The 16,251-nt window shown below is 47.1% G+C and overlaps 1 protein-coding gene across 4 annotated transcripts in view; it reads right to left on the minus strand.

Annotated features, from left to right (window-relative positions):
* Positions 1-312: 312 nt before the first annotated feature.
* Positions 313-16,251, minus strand: part of DDX11 (DEAD/H-box helicase 11) — a 39,700-nt gene continuing 23,761 nt past the window's right edge. The window contains exons 11-27 of one of the 4 annotated variants that reach the window (XM_042945490.1): positions 16,117-16,163; positions 15,702-15,781; positions 14,750-14,794; positions 14,569-14,636; positions 13,014-13,052; positions 12,636-12,747; positions 12,385-12,516; positions 11,774-11,886; positions 4,044-4,116; positions 3,634-3,737; positions 2,823-2,972; positions 2,461-2,529; positions 2,246-2,346; positions 1,740-1,824; positions 1,335-1,413; positions 1,020-1,174; positions 313-937 (exon numbers count right to left, since the gene is read on the minus strand). In XM_042945490.1, coding sequence (XP_042801424.1) covers positions 908-937; positions 1,020-1,174; positions 1,335-1,413; positions 1,740-1,824; positions 2,246-2,346; positions 2,461-2,529; positions 2,823-2,972; positions 3,634-3,737; positions 4,044-4,116; positions 11,774-11,886; positions 12,385-12,516; positions 12,636-12,747; positions 13,014-13,052; positions 14,569-14,636; positions 14,750-14,794; positions 15,702-15,781; positions 16,117-16,163 — 1,482 coding nt within the window. In that variant the 3' untranslated portion in view covers positions 313-907. Of the gene's footprint in view, positions 938-1,019; positions 1,175-1,334; positions 1,536-1,739; positions 1,825-2,245; positions 2,347-2,460; positions 2,530-2,822; positions 2,973-3,633; positions 3,738-4,043; positions 4,117-11,773; positions 11,887-12,312; positions 12,517-12,635; positions 12,748-13,013; positions 13,053-14,568; positions 14,637-14,749; positions 14,795-15,701; positions 15,782-16,116; positions 16,164-16,251 lie in introns of those variants that run through there. The other 3 variants (XM_042945491.1, XM_042945489.1, XR_006204650.1) reach the window with 3 other exon arrangements.

Below are 16,251 nucleotides of genomic sequence, written 5' to 3' on the forward strand. Positions count from 1 at the left end.
AGCATAATTGCTAAGTCAGGGGAGGAGGTGTCTTGGAGTTTGCTCAAGTAGCTGAGGGGGAAGGTGCCACTGACTTGGAGGAAGACCTGGAGCCAAGCCAAGGGAGCAAGAAATGCTGTGGAAGAGGTTAGGGACCAGCCCTATGGTTTAAAAACAAAGGCCCAGGACACTCTTCCCAGTTTGTTTGTTTTTAATGTTTGTTTATTTTTGAGACAGATCATAAGCAGGGGAAGGGCAGAGAGAGGGAAACACAGAATCCGAAGCAGGCTCCAGACTGTGAGCTGTCAGCACAGAGCCTGACATGGGGCTTGAACTCACGGACTGCGAGATCATGACCTGAGCCAAAGTCAGATGCTTAGCTGACTGAGCCACCCAGGTGCCCCTTCCTAGTTCTTAACAACATAGAGAAAGAAGGTAGGGTTGAGGGGTGCAGAAAGAGCCCTATGGGCACCAGGAAGCTGGAAATAGGGAACATTCTTAGTTTTGAAGAGAGGGTGAAGGTCTAGAACAGCTAACTGTAGCCAGAAGGGGGGAAAGGCAGGAGGGCCTGCCTGAGAAGGTGGCCACTGAGAGACTGCAAGGCCAGAGATAGTGCAGTGGAACAGGGCAGGAAGCTTGACTCTGGGCCATGCTGAATGGACAAACATTCAATTACAGGGAGGGGAACAACTGCCCCGGGGTGGGCCAGAGGATGGCCAGGACCCACTGTTTCTTCAGATCGACTCGATTTTTCTCCTACTGGTTTTTCTACCTGTGCCCAGTCCTGGCAGCCCACTGACTCCAGAAAGGGGTTGGTCTGGTCTCCACCTGGGTATCACCTTCTTAGGCTGGCTCCCCACACTCCCCAACACTTCAAGTGGGCAGGGTGAAGGAAGAGCCTGGCACTCAGGCAGTGGTGGGTCATCCATCAGGAGGGGCCAGGCCTCTCGCGGTGAAACTGGGGAGACAGGCATAGGCAGTGAGACACTAGATCTCAGGGGTGGGGAGGCTCTCAGGGGGCAGGGTAAGGTAGGACTGACCTTCCTCATAGCAGCAAAGGCAGGGCCAAAGGTGGCTTTGACCTCTACGCGGTCTCGGATCCAGGCTGGCAGCTTTCCCAGGATAGGTGGGCGGGCATACCGCTGATCCAGGAGCACTATGCTGGCAAAATCCTTCTGGTGCCTGATGGCCCTGCCTAGATGGCAACAGAGGTTGGGGCTTCTTGGTTAAACCAGCCTCCGCCACGGTGTCTATTGTGTCCCCCCAACCCCAAAGAGCAGTAAAATCCCTCTTCCCTGTCAACTCATTCTCCCACCATCCATCACCACTATCCACAGGAACAGTCCCCGGCCTACCTATAGATTGGTTGACAGCCTTCATACACAGATTCTCCACCAAAGCCTTCCCTGGTGGGGCCTGACCTGGGATTCTGGGCTGGGAAGGGCAGAGGAGATGATCTATCAGTATCTTCTTGCCTCCTTCTTAGTGTTCTGAGAAAATTACACTGCCAGGCTTTGGAGCAAGAACAGTAGTCTTCATGGGCACAATGCCAGCAGCTGATATAACGGATGAGATCACAGAGAGGCTCAAGAGGGTAAGGAGGTACATCCCATCCCCTGGAGCAAGCGGGAAACACTGGCACACATCAGCGGGCAGTGGGGAGGTCGCAGCTGTACCGCCCTGGTATCACAGCCCTAGAGGCGACAGAACTTTCTCCCCAGCTGTCTCCTCCCATCCTTTGGCACGCTGAAGGTACTCACAAGAGTCTGATCCAGGTAGGCCATCTTCTCTTGTAGCTCTGGAGACTTGATGTTGGGGTAGGGCATGCCTACCATAACTACACACCTAGCATGGAGGGAACATGAGGCCATGGCATGTGGGCAGTCAGGCCTCCATCACATCTTCAAGGGCCAGAATATAGGACCCGGTCCTCACCATGCATCCTCAGCTGCTATATCCAGCACACCTTTGCCCCCTCAAGCTGTGCTCACTGGCTCTGCCCCTCCCTCCCCACCCTGTACCTCCACCTCTAGTGCATTTTCTCAGCTAAGAAACCCAATGCAGGCCACGTGAATTGAACCCTGATGATCAGCCTAACTTCCACCTGGAAGCAAAGGGCCAAAACACTTCCCCATACAGCTGAGTGACCTGAGCAGTCAGCCAGGGTGCAGACTCAGATGGCATTGGCTTCCAGGCAGGGTCCCTGCTATTTGGAGTGAGGGGTGGTCGGTGTCAGAGCCCAGGAGACGAGAGACCCACAACTTACCGGCCAAGGTCGTCAGAGAAGTTAATGCCTTCACTCATCTTTCCTCCAACCACGGAGAGGAGCAGAGCACCTGTCACCGTGCCTCCCACATGGCCACAGCACTGCAGGAGACAACAGCCCAAGCTGTGGAGCCAGAGCTTGGATGCCACCCAAAATATCTGCAGCTGCCAGCTCCAGATGTTCTCTGGGCCCAAGGCCTCAGTTACACCTCTCACCTTAATGCACCTGGAATACTCCAGCAGCACCTGCTCCACCTGGTTCGCTCTCTTGGGTTCCTGAAATATCTGAAGGAGAACAATGTCTCCCAGGAAAAGGTTTCAGAATGCATAGGTCCCAGGGTCTGCTCTCAGCCCTATATTTTCCAGACTGGGAACCAGAGAACCCCACAGAGTAAGGGGCTAGAGAGAAATCCTGTGGGAGGTGACGAGGTGTTAGAAGTGGTGGGAGTAAGTAACTAACTAACAGAAGCCCATATGTAAGCCTAACATTCTGGTCTGACATGCATGAGAAATCCTAGCAGGAACCCTGGGTACCACTGACCTCACAAGTGGGAGTCCCAGATGAGGGGGTCACTCACCTTTTTCCTGACAGCCAGGCGGGCCAGCAGACCACTCTTATCCCAGTGGGCATGGACCTGGCGTTGGTACTCATAGGAGGGGAAGAAACAGACCACCCCTCCAGGGACCACATTGCACAGGTTATAGAGAATACGACCCGTCTCATCCATCTAAGGAAAGAAGACAGAGCCCTCCCTGAAGCCATATCCGAACAATGCTTCCTAACCTTGGGACTCAAAACCAAGCACAGATCCAAGGGTGACTACGATCGGGGAAGAGAAGTGTGGGCCCAGAGGGCCCCGGGCAGAAATCAACAGACAGGAAAGTGCCACCCTCTTACCACACACACACACTCAGCTGATGCTTCTGGGGAGTGTACCACACACATCACAAGGCCAGCACTCCAGAGCTAATAACCCTGCTGCTGGCGTGTCATGTCCTCCCTGCTCCAACTCCCAATGCCCACTGCGCCATGAAAACCCCAGGCAGCCTCTAGTGACAAGCTCCTGACACCTGCATCCCTGCCCAAGGTGGGGACTGATGCAACCAAATGGCAAGAGAAGCAAAGGAAATGAACAGCTTCCTTATCAGTTTCATCCTGAAGGAACACCTTGAGGTTTAAGAAAACTTAACAGTCCAGGGAGTGAGGGGAGGGGAACGCTCAGACTTCCCCTGATAAGCATCTAGATGGACACCAGCCATTCTGTGCCAGCTCTGTGGTGGAAGACCCCAGCACCTGGACACTAAGCACTGGCCAGAGCACCCACCACCCCAGAAACTATTCTCCTGCCCTGGCAGAGGCTGTGGTAAGGCAAGCAGGCTGGTACGAACCATCTGAGGCAGTTCTCTCTTCTGGTATGTGAACTCCAACTGCTGGCTGGAGGGCCCGCTGCAGATGACGAGGGGCAGGATGTTGTCTGGAGGGATCACGTGACCTGCAGAGACCGAGGAGGGGCTATTCTACAAGGCAGTGTCCAGAAGGAGCATTCCGCAACCTTGTCTTCCATGCTAGGAGAACAATTCCAACACTCTGCCACCTGCCCTGCTTGCACAGCGCAGGTGGGCGGGACTCAGACCTCTCCCACGTAGGTGGAGGGACACAGTGCAGAAGCACAGGGCTAAGTAAGCTCGCCGGAGAGCTGGCACAGGGAGAAGCTCCCACCTCGTGGCCTCCTCAACTGTGACAATAAGCTGCCAGAGTGTGACACATGGCCCATTCCACCCTGGCCATGGATTCTCACCACAGGAAAACTCCACCACTCGCTCAGCTTCTACCCCAGCACATGCCAGCAGCTGCTCCCGAAAGTCAGACACCTGCAGACCACAACAGCAAGGCTCCATGAGCTCCCCGCAGGCCTGAGCAGGCAGGGGCCTTGACAGGGAGGGGGACAGAGAGAAACACTCCGGGGAAGACAGAAGTCTGGGCTCGAAGGCAGCAAATACATAGGAACAGAAAAAAAGAGGTAAAACGTAAGGCAGATAACAAATTGGCAGATAACAAAAAGGAAAAAAAATTACTGATACCCAGTGTTGACAGTCTCACTTAAACTGTGGAAATACCAGGAACACCTGGGTGGCTCAGTCGGTTGGGCATCCAACTTCGGCTCAGGTCATGATCTTGCAGTTTGTGGGTTCAAGCCCCACATGGGGCCCTGCACTGACAGCTCAGGGCCTGGAGCCTGCTTCAGATTCTGTGTCTCCCTCCCTCTCTGCCCCTCCCATGCTCATGCTCGCTCTCTCTCTCTCTCTCTCTCTCTCTCAAAAATAAACATTAAAAAAAAATTAAACTGTGGAAACACCAAAGGGAATCTGGTAAACTGGGCACAGTGGACCTTACCCCAGCCCATGCCCACAAGATCACCAGTGGGCATTCAAAACAAAATACACATGGCCAGGCCCCAGCCCACACCACTGAATAAGAACCTCTAGAGGGAAGATAACATGTATTGGCATTTCTAAAGAGCTCCAGGGTTTATTCAGTACTCACACTAAACGTCAATGGACTAAATGTTTCAATCAAAAGACACAGGATAACAGAATGGATAAGAAAACAAGATCCATCTATATGCTATTTACAAGAGACCCACTTTAGACCTAAAGACACCTTCAGATTGAAAGTAAGGGGATGGAGAACAATCTATCATGCTAACGGTTGACAAAAGAAAGCCAGAGTAGCCATACTTATATCAGACAATCTAGACTTTAAAATAAAGACTGTAACAAGAGATGAAGAAGGACATTATATCATAATTAAGGGGTCTATCCACCAACAAGATCTAACAATTGTAAACATTTATGTTCCAAATGTGGAAGCACCCAAATATATAAATCAATTAATCACAAACATACAGAAACTCATTGATAATAATACCATAATAGTAGGAGACTTCAACACCCCACTCACAGCAATGGACAGATGATCTAATCAAAAAATCAACAAGGAAACAATGGCTTTGAATGACATACTGGACCAGATGGACTTAATAGATATATTCAGAACATTTCATCCTAAAGCACCAGAATATACACTCTGTTCAAGTGCACATGGAACATTCTCCAGAATAGATCACATACTGGGACACAAATCAGCCCTCAACAAGTACAAAAAGATCAAGATCATACCGTGCATATTTTCAGACCACAATGCTATGAAACTCGAAATCAACAAGAAAAAACTTGGAAAGATAACAAATATTTGGAGACTAAAGAACATCCTACTAAAGAGTGAATGGGCTAACCAAGAAGTTAAAGAGGAAATTCAAAAGTACATGGAAGCCAATGAAAATGGTAACACCACAGCCCAAAACCTTTGGGATGCAGTAAAGGCGGTCATAAGAGAGAAGTATATAGCAATCCAGGCCTTCCTAAAGAAGGATGAAAGGTCTCAGATACACAACCTAATATTACACCTTAAAGAGCTGGAAAAAGAAAAAATAAATTCTAAAACCAGCAGAAGACAGGAAATAATAAATACTAGAGGAGAAATCAATGCTATTGAACCCCCCCCCCCAAAAAAAAAAACAGTAAAACAGATCAATGAAACCAGAAGCTGGTTCTTTGAAAGAATTAACAAAATTGATAAACCACTAGTCAGTTTGATCAAAAAGAAAAAGGACCCAAATAAATAAAGTCAAGAATGAAAGAGGAGTGATCACAACCAACACAGCAGAAATAAAAACAATAATAAGGGAATATTATGAGCAATCATATGCCAATAAAATGGGCAATCTGGAAGAAATGGACAAATTCCTAGAAACATGTAAACTACCAAAACTGAAACAGAAAGAAATAGAAATTTGAACAGACCCATAACCAGTAAAGAAATCGAAGTAGTAATCAAAAATCTCCCAAAAAACAAGAGTCCAGGGCCAGATGGCTTTCCAGGGGAATTCTACCAAACCTTTAAGGAAGAGTTAAAATCTATTCCCTTGAAGCTGTTCCAAAAACTAGAAATGGAAGGAAAACTTTCAAACTCTTTCTATGAAGCCAGCATTACCTTGATTCCAAAACTAGACACAGACCCCACTAAAAAGGAGAACTACAGACCAATTTCCCTGATGAACGTGGATGTGAAAATCCTCAATAAGATATTAGCCAACCAGATCCAACAATACATTACAACAATACATTAAAAAAATTATTCACCACGACCAAGTGGGATGCAGGGCTGGTTCAATATCTGCAAAACAATCAATGCGATGCATCACATCAATAAAAGAAAAGGACAAGAACCATATGATCCTCTCAGTAGACGCAAAGAAAGCATTTGACAAAATACAGCATCCTTTCTTGATAAAAACCCTTAAGAAAGTAGGGATAGAAGGATTATACCTTGAGATCATAAAAGCCATATATGAAAGACCCAATGCTAATATCCTCCTCAGTGGGGAAAAACTGAGAGCTTTCCCCCTAAGGTCAGGAACAAGACAGAGATGTCCACTATCACCACTGTTATTCAACATGGTAGTGGAAATCTTAGCCTCTGCAATCAGACAACACAAAGAAATAAAGGTATCCAAATCAGCTAGGAGGAAGTCAAACTCTCACTCTTCGCAGATGACATGATACTCTATATGGAAAACCCAAAATTTCACCAAAAAATTGCTAGAACTGATCCAAGAATTCAGCAAAGTGGCAGGATATAAAATCAATGAACAGAAATCAGTTACATTCCAATACACCAACAATGAAGCAACAGAAAGAGAAATCAAGGAATCAATACCATTTACAATTGCACCAAAAACCATAAAATACCTAGGAATAAATCTAACCAAAGAGGTGAAAAATTTATACACTGAAAACTAGAGAAAGCTTATGAAAGAAATGGAAGAAGACACAAAAAAATGGAAAAAGATTCCATGCTCCTGGAGAGGAAGAACAAATATTGTTAAAATGTCAATACTACCCAAAGCAATCTACATATTCAATGCAATACCTATCAAAATAACACCACCACTCTTCACAGAGCTAGAACAAACAATCCTAAAATCTGTGTGGAACCAGAAAAGACCCCGAATAGCCAAAGCGATCTTGAAAAAGAAAACCAAAGCAGGAGGCATCACGATCCGGACTTCACATTGTATTGCAAAGCTGTAATCATAAAGACAGTATGGTACTGGCACAGGAACAGACACTCAGATCAATGAACAGAATAGAGAACCCAGAAATGGATCTACAAATGCATGGCCAACTAATCTTTGACAAAGCAGGAAAGAATATCCAATGGAATAAAGACAAGTCTCTTCAAATCGTCTTGGCAAAACTGGACAGCATCATGCAGAAGAATGAACCAAGACCACTTTCTTACACCATACACAGAAATAAACTCAAAGTAGATGAAAGACCTAAATGTAAGACAGGAGCCATCAAAATCCTCAAGGAGAAAGCAGGCGAAAACCTCTTTGACCTTGGCCACAGCAACTTCTTACTCAACATGTCTTCAGAGGCAAGGGAAACAAAAGCAAAAATGAACTATTGGGACCTCACCAAAATAAAAAGCTTCAGCACAGCAAAGGAAACAATCAGCAAAACTAAAAGGCAACTGGATGGAATGAAAGAAGATATTTGCAAATGACATATCAGATAAAGGGTTAGTATCCAAAATCTATAAAGAACTTATCAAATTCAATATCCAAAAAACAAATAATCCATTGAAGAAATAGGCAAAAGACATGAATAGACCTTCTCCAAAGAAAACATCCAGATGGCCAACCGACACATGAAAAAATGCTCAACTTCACTCATCATCAGGGAAATACAAATCAAAACCACAATGAGATACCACCATACACCTGTCAGAATGGCTAACATTAACAACGCAGGCAACAATAGATGTTGGCAAGGATGCAGAGAAAGAGGATCTCTTTTGCATTGTTGGGGGGAATGCAAGCTGGTGCAGCACCTCTGGAAAACAGTATGGAGGTTCCTCAAAAAATTAAAAATAGAACTAGCCTATGACCCAGCAATTGCACTACTAGGTATTTATCCAAGGGATACAGGTATGCTGTTTCAAAGGGGCACATGCACCCCCATGTTTATAGCAGCACTATCAACAATAGCCAAAGTATGGAAAGAGCCCAAGTGTCCATCGATGGATGAATGGATAGATGGATGAATGGATAGATGTGGTATATATATACAATGGAGTATTACTCGGCAATCAAAAAGAATGAAATCTTGCCATTCACAACTATGTGGATAGAACTAGAGGGTATTAGGGGCGCCTGGGTGGCTCAGTCGGTTGAGTGTCTGACTTTAGCTCAGGTCATGATCTCACAGCTCGTGAGTTCAAGCCCCGCGTCAGGCTCTGTGCTGACAGCTCAGAGCCTGGAGCCTGCTTCAGATTCTGGGTCTCCCTCTCTCTCTCTCCTGCTCATGCTGTCTCTGTCTCTCAAAAATAAGTAAAATAAACATTAAAAAAAAAAAAAGAACTAGAGGGTATTATGCTAAGCGAAATTAGTCAGAGAAAGACAAATATCATCTGACTTCACTCATATGAAGATTTTAAGATACAAAACAGGTGAACATAAGGGAAGGGTAGCAAAAATAATATAAAAACAGGGAGGGAGACAAAAACATAAGAGACTCTTAAATATGGAGAACAAACAGAGGGTTACTGGAGGGGTTTTGGGAGGGGGGATGGGCTAAATGGGTAAGGGGCACTAAGGAATCTACACCTGAAATCACTGTTGCACTATATGCTAAGTTGGATGTAAATTAAAATAATTAATTAATTAAAAAATTAAAAAAAAAAAAGAGTTCCAGGGTTTTCATCTATTGAATTGGCAAAAATCCCAAAGCGTATCCCTCTGTAGGCACATATACACAGTGCTGGTGGAAGAGAGAACAGTACAGCTCCAGCTGGGGGGGAACATGGCAATATTTAATAAATCAGATGTATTTTTATCTTTCAACCTGGCAGCCCCCCTACCTAGGAGTCCCCTCTGAGCATACAGCTCCACAAACCAACCCATGCACAAGGATACTTCCTGTGCAGTGATCCCCTTCAGGAGGGGTCAGCTGAAAGCATCACACTGGATCCTGCCAGCGCAGAGCTCCGAGCCAGCAAGAGGCGCACAGATGGCGCTGGCTACTGAATGGCGTGCCACAACACACTGGTGACTAAAAACCAGTTATGCTTTGATGTAAAAGACAAAGGAAAGGAAAAGTAAGTATATATATTTGCTTATTTCTGGAGAAAAATAAAATGAAAGCATAGAAGGACAGACTAGGAGTAAGAAAAATGATAACCTATGGGCATGGGGAACAGGCTGGAAATGGATGGAAGTAAGACTTCCTGAATGCATCTTTTTTTTTTTTTTAATGTTTGTTTATATTTGAGAGAGAAAGAGACAGAACATGAGCTGGGGAGGGGCAGCAAGAGAGGGAGACACAGAATCTGAAGCAGGCTCCAGGCTCTGAGCTGTCAGCACAGAGCCTAATGTGGGGCTCAAACCCATGGACCATGAGATCATGACCTGAGCAGAAGTCAGATGCTTAGCCAACTGAGCCACCCAGGAGCCCCTGAATGTATCTTCCATGCAGTTTTGACTTTTGAACCATACAGGTGTTTACTTATTTTAAAAATATAATTAAGTCTAGGGGCACCTGGGTGGCTCAGTTGGTTGAGCGTCCAACTTTGGCTCAGGTCATCATCTCACAGCTCATGAGTTCGAGCCCAGCGTCGGGCTCTGTGCTGACAGCTCAGAGCCTGGAGCCTGCTTCGGATTCTGTATGTGTCTCTCTCTCTGCCCCTAACCCACTTGCATTCTGTCTCTCTCTCAAAAATAAACATTAAAAAATATATATATGTCTAAAATGAAAAATCAAACTCTAAAACTGAAAACACATGGCAACAAAGAAAGCCTAACTCTCTGTCACATTCACAACATAAGCACACAAAGCAATGGCTGACTTCAAATGACTTCAGATCCTTAGTGACCATACATCCTTAGTAGGATATACCTAAGGGCAAAAAATAAATGCAAAGAAATGAAATTTTCATCAATAGTTTATTGTTAGAATAATACTGTATATGAAGCTATTTTAGTATATCTTAAGTATATTATGGGACATAGCAAATAAGTAGTTATGTCAATGTAATAAGAAACCAAACATTCAGCTCAAGAGAAAAGACATACAGTGTAAGGTCAAATAACTGACTGATGTTCATTTAGAAATATCAATATGGACTCATGGTTTTTTAAAACCATTTTCCCCAGTCTACAAGAAGGCCTAAAAACATTTATAATCCAGGAGTACCACAAACACCCCGATACCCAGATATTGGTTTTTAAACACCAATCCCCAATAAAAGAAACCAGGTTATCTTAGAAAAATGAATGATCCCAGATATGGGATAAAGAAGGCATAAGGTGGCTGGGATGTTTCATCTTGCCAGAAAGCAAGAAAGCATCCCAAAGCTAGTGGGGCCTCATCAAGGACCAGAGGCAACACGTCAGGCTCTGACAGGCCAAGTCTGAGACACCTGGGCATTGAAAGCAGCAATGACTATAGATGCCTTTAATACATGAACAAAAATATACAAGTCTATAGAAAAGAAAGAAAAGTTGGAAACTAATCAAGCAATGGGGGATTCTAGCGGCTGAGGTTAGAAACGAATGACTGCGTGGGCACTGAGGAGGCTTCCACCAAAGTCCTGGGCTAGGTGTACCTTAAGGACAGAACTGCTGTGCAGAGACGTGGTTCTGTTTGCCACTGTGTTGCTTAAAACAGAGAAAGACTGGAAATCACCTAAATATCTAACAAAAGAAGAGTAGTTCTATAAGATATAACATATTCATGTAACAGAAAAAAACACAGCCAGAGCATGGTAGAATAAATACATACTGCTGACAAGGAAAAATGTCTATGACATTTGTTGCTGAGTGAAAAAAGCAAATCACAGCAACAGCATGTAGAGATACAGATTTTTGTTTTTAAAATATGTATGTATATTTGTAAAAATTATGCACACAAAGACTAGTATAATGATATACACTAAAATAAAATCTTTCGCTGGTGGAATTATCATCTATTTTTTTTTCCTGCTTTTGCTGGTCTCTGCTTTCTACAACAAAAACATAATACTTTCCTAAATACATGTGTGTGTATATAAATTTAGAAAAGAAAGGAAAGGTCGTATCTATGGTGGGTATAAGGAGCGAATGGCACTAAAATGGGGGCCTGAAATTCCAGAACGGCTATCTTTGGGAGAAGTGCAGTACCTAGCCTACAAAAGCACCAAATCACCAGCCATGTGCCTCCCTCCACCCCCACTGCCCACTCCACCCCTGCCCCAGGCTAAAGACCCAGGCATGAGACAGCACAGCAATGCCACCTGGTGGATGCTGCTTGGCCTGTTCAAGCTGACCCCTTTCTGGTTTGGGGGCCCACTGGACAGCGCCTCTTCCCCCTGTCCCTGTCCCATCCCAGCACTCGGGCCACAAGAGGCTGGGTCTGGTTCCCTTACCGGCTGCATGGTGCCGCCTGCGATGACCACTGCCCGGCATTCCTTCACCACTTGTGCAAAGTGCACGGCTGGATTCAGGAGCAGGAATTTGAGGCTGCTCTGACTAAGACTTCCTGAAAAAAAGACAGAGCCAGCTGGGGAAGGAGGGGGTGGTTTGCAGGCAGGCCGAACAAAGACTTCCATGAGTCTGAGGCAAATGGGAGCTCAGTTGTGTCCATGAAGGAGCCACTAGAGATACCACTTTCCCTTTTGATTAGATTCCATTCAAAGTGCAGGACAAGCCCGAGGCAGACAGCACTACCAGCTCCTTTTGCACATGAAGACTGAGGTTCAGAGTGATAGACACAGCTTGGAGGTGACGGAATCAAGACTCAAACCAAAACTCACATACCTGTAACCAGTAGGCTATACAACTTCTCTCATAACCTGGCGTGAGATGCCAGCCTCCCCAGTGCCTCACATCCCTCCTCACCGCACCTACACCAGCCCACCCAGGCTACAGAGGACCAGTTTTCACCACCTTGTCTCCTCGTCCTAACCCAGAGAGGTGCAAGGTAGAATCTTTTCATGCTTTGGTTTCCCAGCTCCATGCTGATTCCTCCTTGGACTACCTTGGCGGTTCAGGATGACCCTGCCATCCTGGTTGGCAGTGGTGAGGGCTGCAAGGAAGCCTTCGATGTGCATCAGCGGGGAAGCAGACCGTGGCACCCTGGCCTCTCCCTCATCTCCGTGGGGCACGGGAGCTGCACAGAGCAGAAGGAAGACGGTCTGGGACCACAGATGAGGCAGGAGAGGAGTCCACACGTGAGGGATGGATATTCTTGGCCCCCACCTGCAGCCCTGTCTCCCCCTCTTGACTCACTCTCGGTCAATGCGGGCTGCAGGCTCTGTAGGAAGTGCTGGAACCCAGCCAGTCTGGACTGCTCCCTGGAGGATGCAAGGACCGTGCCATACCTTTCTGTGAAGCCAAAGAGCTGGGACGGGGAGAGAAAGCACAGGGAGGAATGAGGGTGCAGCAGTGGGAGCCCAGGCTGGAGGTTCTGCTGCACCCCACATAGCCCACAACTTGCCCCCCAACACAAGGCATCTTGGCACCCCCACCCGACACAGCAAGCAGGCCTGCAGTAAGAAGGGAGCAGGGGTGACTTGGGGCTCCAAAGGGCAGGGGAGAGCAAGGTACCGGGAGGGCAGGAGGTGGGGTGCTGTGGAGCCTGGCCAGACCCAGGAAGAGAGGCTGTACCTTTCTGCTGACCATGCTCTTTTCACAGTAGCGCCGCACCTGCAAAAGCAAACCACCGCAGGCACATGCAACAATTAGGCTGGAAAAAAAAAAAACAACACCACCTTCCAAAACCCCAGGGAGCATGATTCATTGACAGCTCCTGAGGAACCCAGCCTCCTTGTGGCCAACCGGGTCAACCTCCTTTCTGAGGTCACTCCTCTGCCACCACCCCCACATACAACACGGCGCTCTCCTACAAGAGCAACCTTCATGCACATGGCCTCCTCACTAACGTCTGCATAGCCCCAACCCTCTCTAAAGGTTCCTGGTGACAGGTCTTCTGTGCTCTCCTTCAATATGACAGCACCTAAGATGAACCCTGAAAAGATTAAGAGTTTAAAAAAACACATACGAGCAAAGGCACAGAGAGGGTAAAGCTTGGGGCTTGTTCGGGGGCCCTCCAGTGTGTACAACATGTGCAGCTTGGAAAGGAAGACAGGGAGTTGAAGCCTTTGAAGATTTCTAAAAAGGGCACTATCTTCCAGTGAGGACTCACCAGATGACAGTGTAGGAAAGATCTGAGAAGGGACAGAGAGTGAAGCCAGGAAGAGCGGAAAGGAGGCGAGAGGAAACGAGCCGGCCCTGAAGTGGCAGCTGTGGGAATGGAAAAGCAGTGGGAGTTCGAGTGCTCCTTCCAGCTCTGAGGCCCGGCAACTGTTTGGATGCGGGACCCAAAGGGAGAAGAAAGGCATCAAAATGGCCTCAACCGGTCAGATGGGGTAATGGCAGTGACCGTGATCAAAACAGGTAAGCTGGTTTAAAGAAAAATGGGAAGGCAGGAGGGAAGCAAGCAGGGTCTCAAGGCCAAGCCAGGGCTCACATGCTGCCTCCCACACCAGGCACCATTTGCTCACTCATGTATGGCTAGTACATGTCGTCCTGGGGAAACCTCACCCAGCCCTGGTTTCCTCTGCTTCTGAATGGTGATGGTACCTCCTACCGTGGGGTCCCAGAACCTGGTGCACTGCCTTGGACACAGCAAGTGCTCTGTATTTTTAGTAATTTGGAATCGCTAAGTTGTGAGTCAAGTGATGGCAGCAGTACCCCGAACAGTAGGTCTGGAGCAGGCAGACACCTGCGGCTGGTGTGCAAGGATGGGGGCGGGTCACACAGAGTGGCCCTGGGAGTGTTCTCAGCCACCTCAGCCCAATAGCAGGATGGTGCTCACAAAGCTGACCTGCTCTTTCTAGTCCAGGGCAAAGACTGGGCCAGAAGAAAGATGGAATGAGGTTAAGGACCTGGGAGTTTCTATCTGTGCTTACATGGTAAATGAAAGGCACCTTTTCTCACCAATCCCTAGGACCCTTCACTCTGGATTGAAGATTTTTTTCTTGCTGACACTTTAAGGGTTAATTACAAACATCTATGCTGTAGATCCTCAGACTTCTAGACTGACTCACAACAGAAGAAATTTACTTTTTATTCCTTCCAGTCTTAACACAGTGCTCTGCTCGCAGGTGGCAGTTAAGGATAAGGAAACTGGGCGCTGACACAGAAGGGGGAGAACCTCTACCTTGAACAAGTTGATGTTGTCGATCTGGCTCTGAAAGAGAAAGTCATTGATGGTCTTCAGCTCTGTCCCTAAGGATAAACAAAGAAGGGCCTTGGAATCCTTGCTCTGAAGACCACAGGCCCAGAGGTGAGCTCAGAAACGGCTCAGACCATCTCTGAGTCTCTGAAGGCCGCCCTCTTACCTGTTTGCGAAAGGCTCTGTGTGTTGGGATTTTGCTTAATGTTTCCTAAAACAGAATTCAAGCAGGTCAGGATGGGGATCCTCTGCCCCCCACCCCCATCCTCTCACACATTTTGTGTGTACACTATTTGATGTACTCATCAAATAAGAGCATTCACATGTAAACAGGTTTTTTGCCATTTATGGTACCCAAAGAACCCACTGAGAGGGTGGGAAGCTCTAGGAAGCCTCAAAATCTAACCCACGTTTGCATATGGAGCCCCAAGCCTTGTTATCTCATTCTTTCCACACCTCCTCCAAGGAGGCTGGGGCCAAGGGACCACCCACTTTACACAGGTACAAAGAGTTGTCCAGGCTGCACAGTGGCCAGTGGCAAGGCAGAGGTGGAAGGGAGGAACACCGACATTAGACAAAATCCCTCCAGTGGAACACCCCACTGGTTTTCCAGAACTTTGGCTTCTATGAAAGCCTTCAAATGACAGCCATATATATAGTAAAGGAAAGGGTAGGTGACACAGAATTGTGCAAAGCAGTATGAAACCTAGAGCCGGAAGCCTCTAGTCTCTCCTACTAGGTTCATGAAGCAGAGGCAGGTCACATCTCTGAGCTTTAGTTGACTCCTCTGTCAACAACAGTGAGCGTGCCTGTGCAGCTCTCCTCACAGGAGCACTCCAAAGTAACGTCACCCGTTTCTATTACACTATGCTGTTATTACTACCTGAGAAGTAAAGTCTGGCAAAATAAAAAGGACTCAGGGAAATATAAACTAGAAACCAAAAAAGGATCTACGGTCAGACAATTCAACAAAGCTATGAAAAATAAGAATCTTCTAAATCAATGGCCAAGACAATTCTTGAGGACACAGAAATCCCAGGTGTCCTGACTGGCATCCAGAGAAGGGACTGCAGCAAGCTTAGCAGGCCAGGGGCTGGGGTGGGCATAGTGCTCCTTACCTCCCAACACAGTCACAAACTGCTCCAACAGATACAGGAGCTGTTTGATGTACATCAAGTTCTTGGCCTTCAGACGCTTCCTGAGGAGACACCAACGGACATCAAGTGGTAGCACTCCCCAAGCTGCTTCCCTTCCAAATGCCCCAAGTTGTGGCGTTTCTGTCCAGTCTTTCAAGGTAGACCACAGTGACAAATATGGTCCCAGAGAAAAAGGATGGCCATGGCCCAAGGCCTTCACAGCCAGCTGTTGTGTCCCAAGCACCCTCGGCCTATGTGGGGTACACACCACCACAAACAGGAGGTAAACAGCACCCTGGCCCACTTGGTGTGGTGCCTGGGCCAGAGATGGAGACCCAATTGCTTCTCCCAGAGACTGAGCAGGATTTCCCTTCCCCCTCAGGAGGCAGTGTCTTACCCATATCGTTCCATATACTGGAGCAACTGGGAATGGGCCTGGCAGAACTGGAGAGAACAGAGAACAGGTGTGAAGGTGGCCCAGGCTCTGAGCAAGCAGCCTAGAGCTGTGCCAATGATATCTTAGATCATGCCT

This window comes from Panthera leo, chromosome B4 (assembly GCF_018350215.1).
Source record: "Panthera leo isolate Ple1 chromosome B4, P.leo_Ple1_pat1.1, whole genome shotgun sequence".
NCBI classification, from domain to species: domain Eukaryota; kingdom Metazoa; phylum Chordata; class Mammalia; order Carnivora; family Felidae; genus Panthera; species Panthera leo.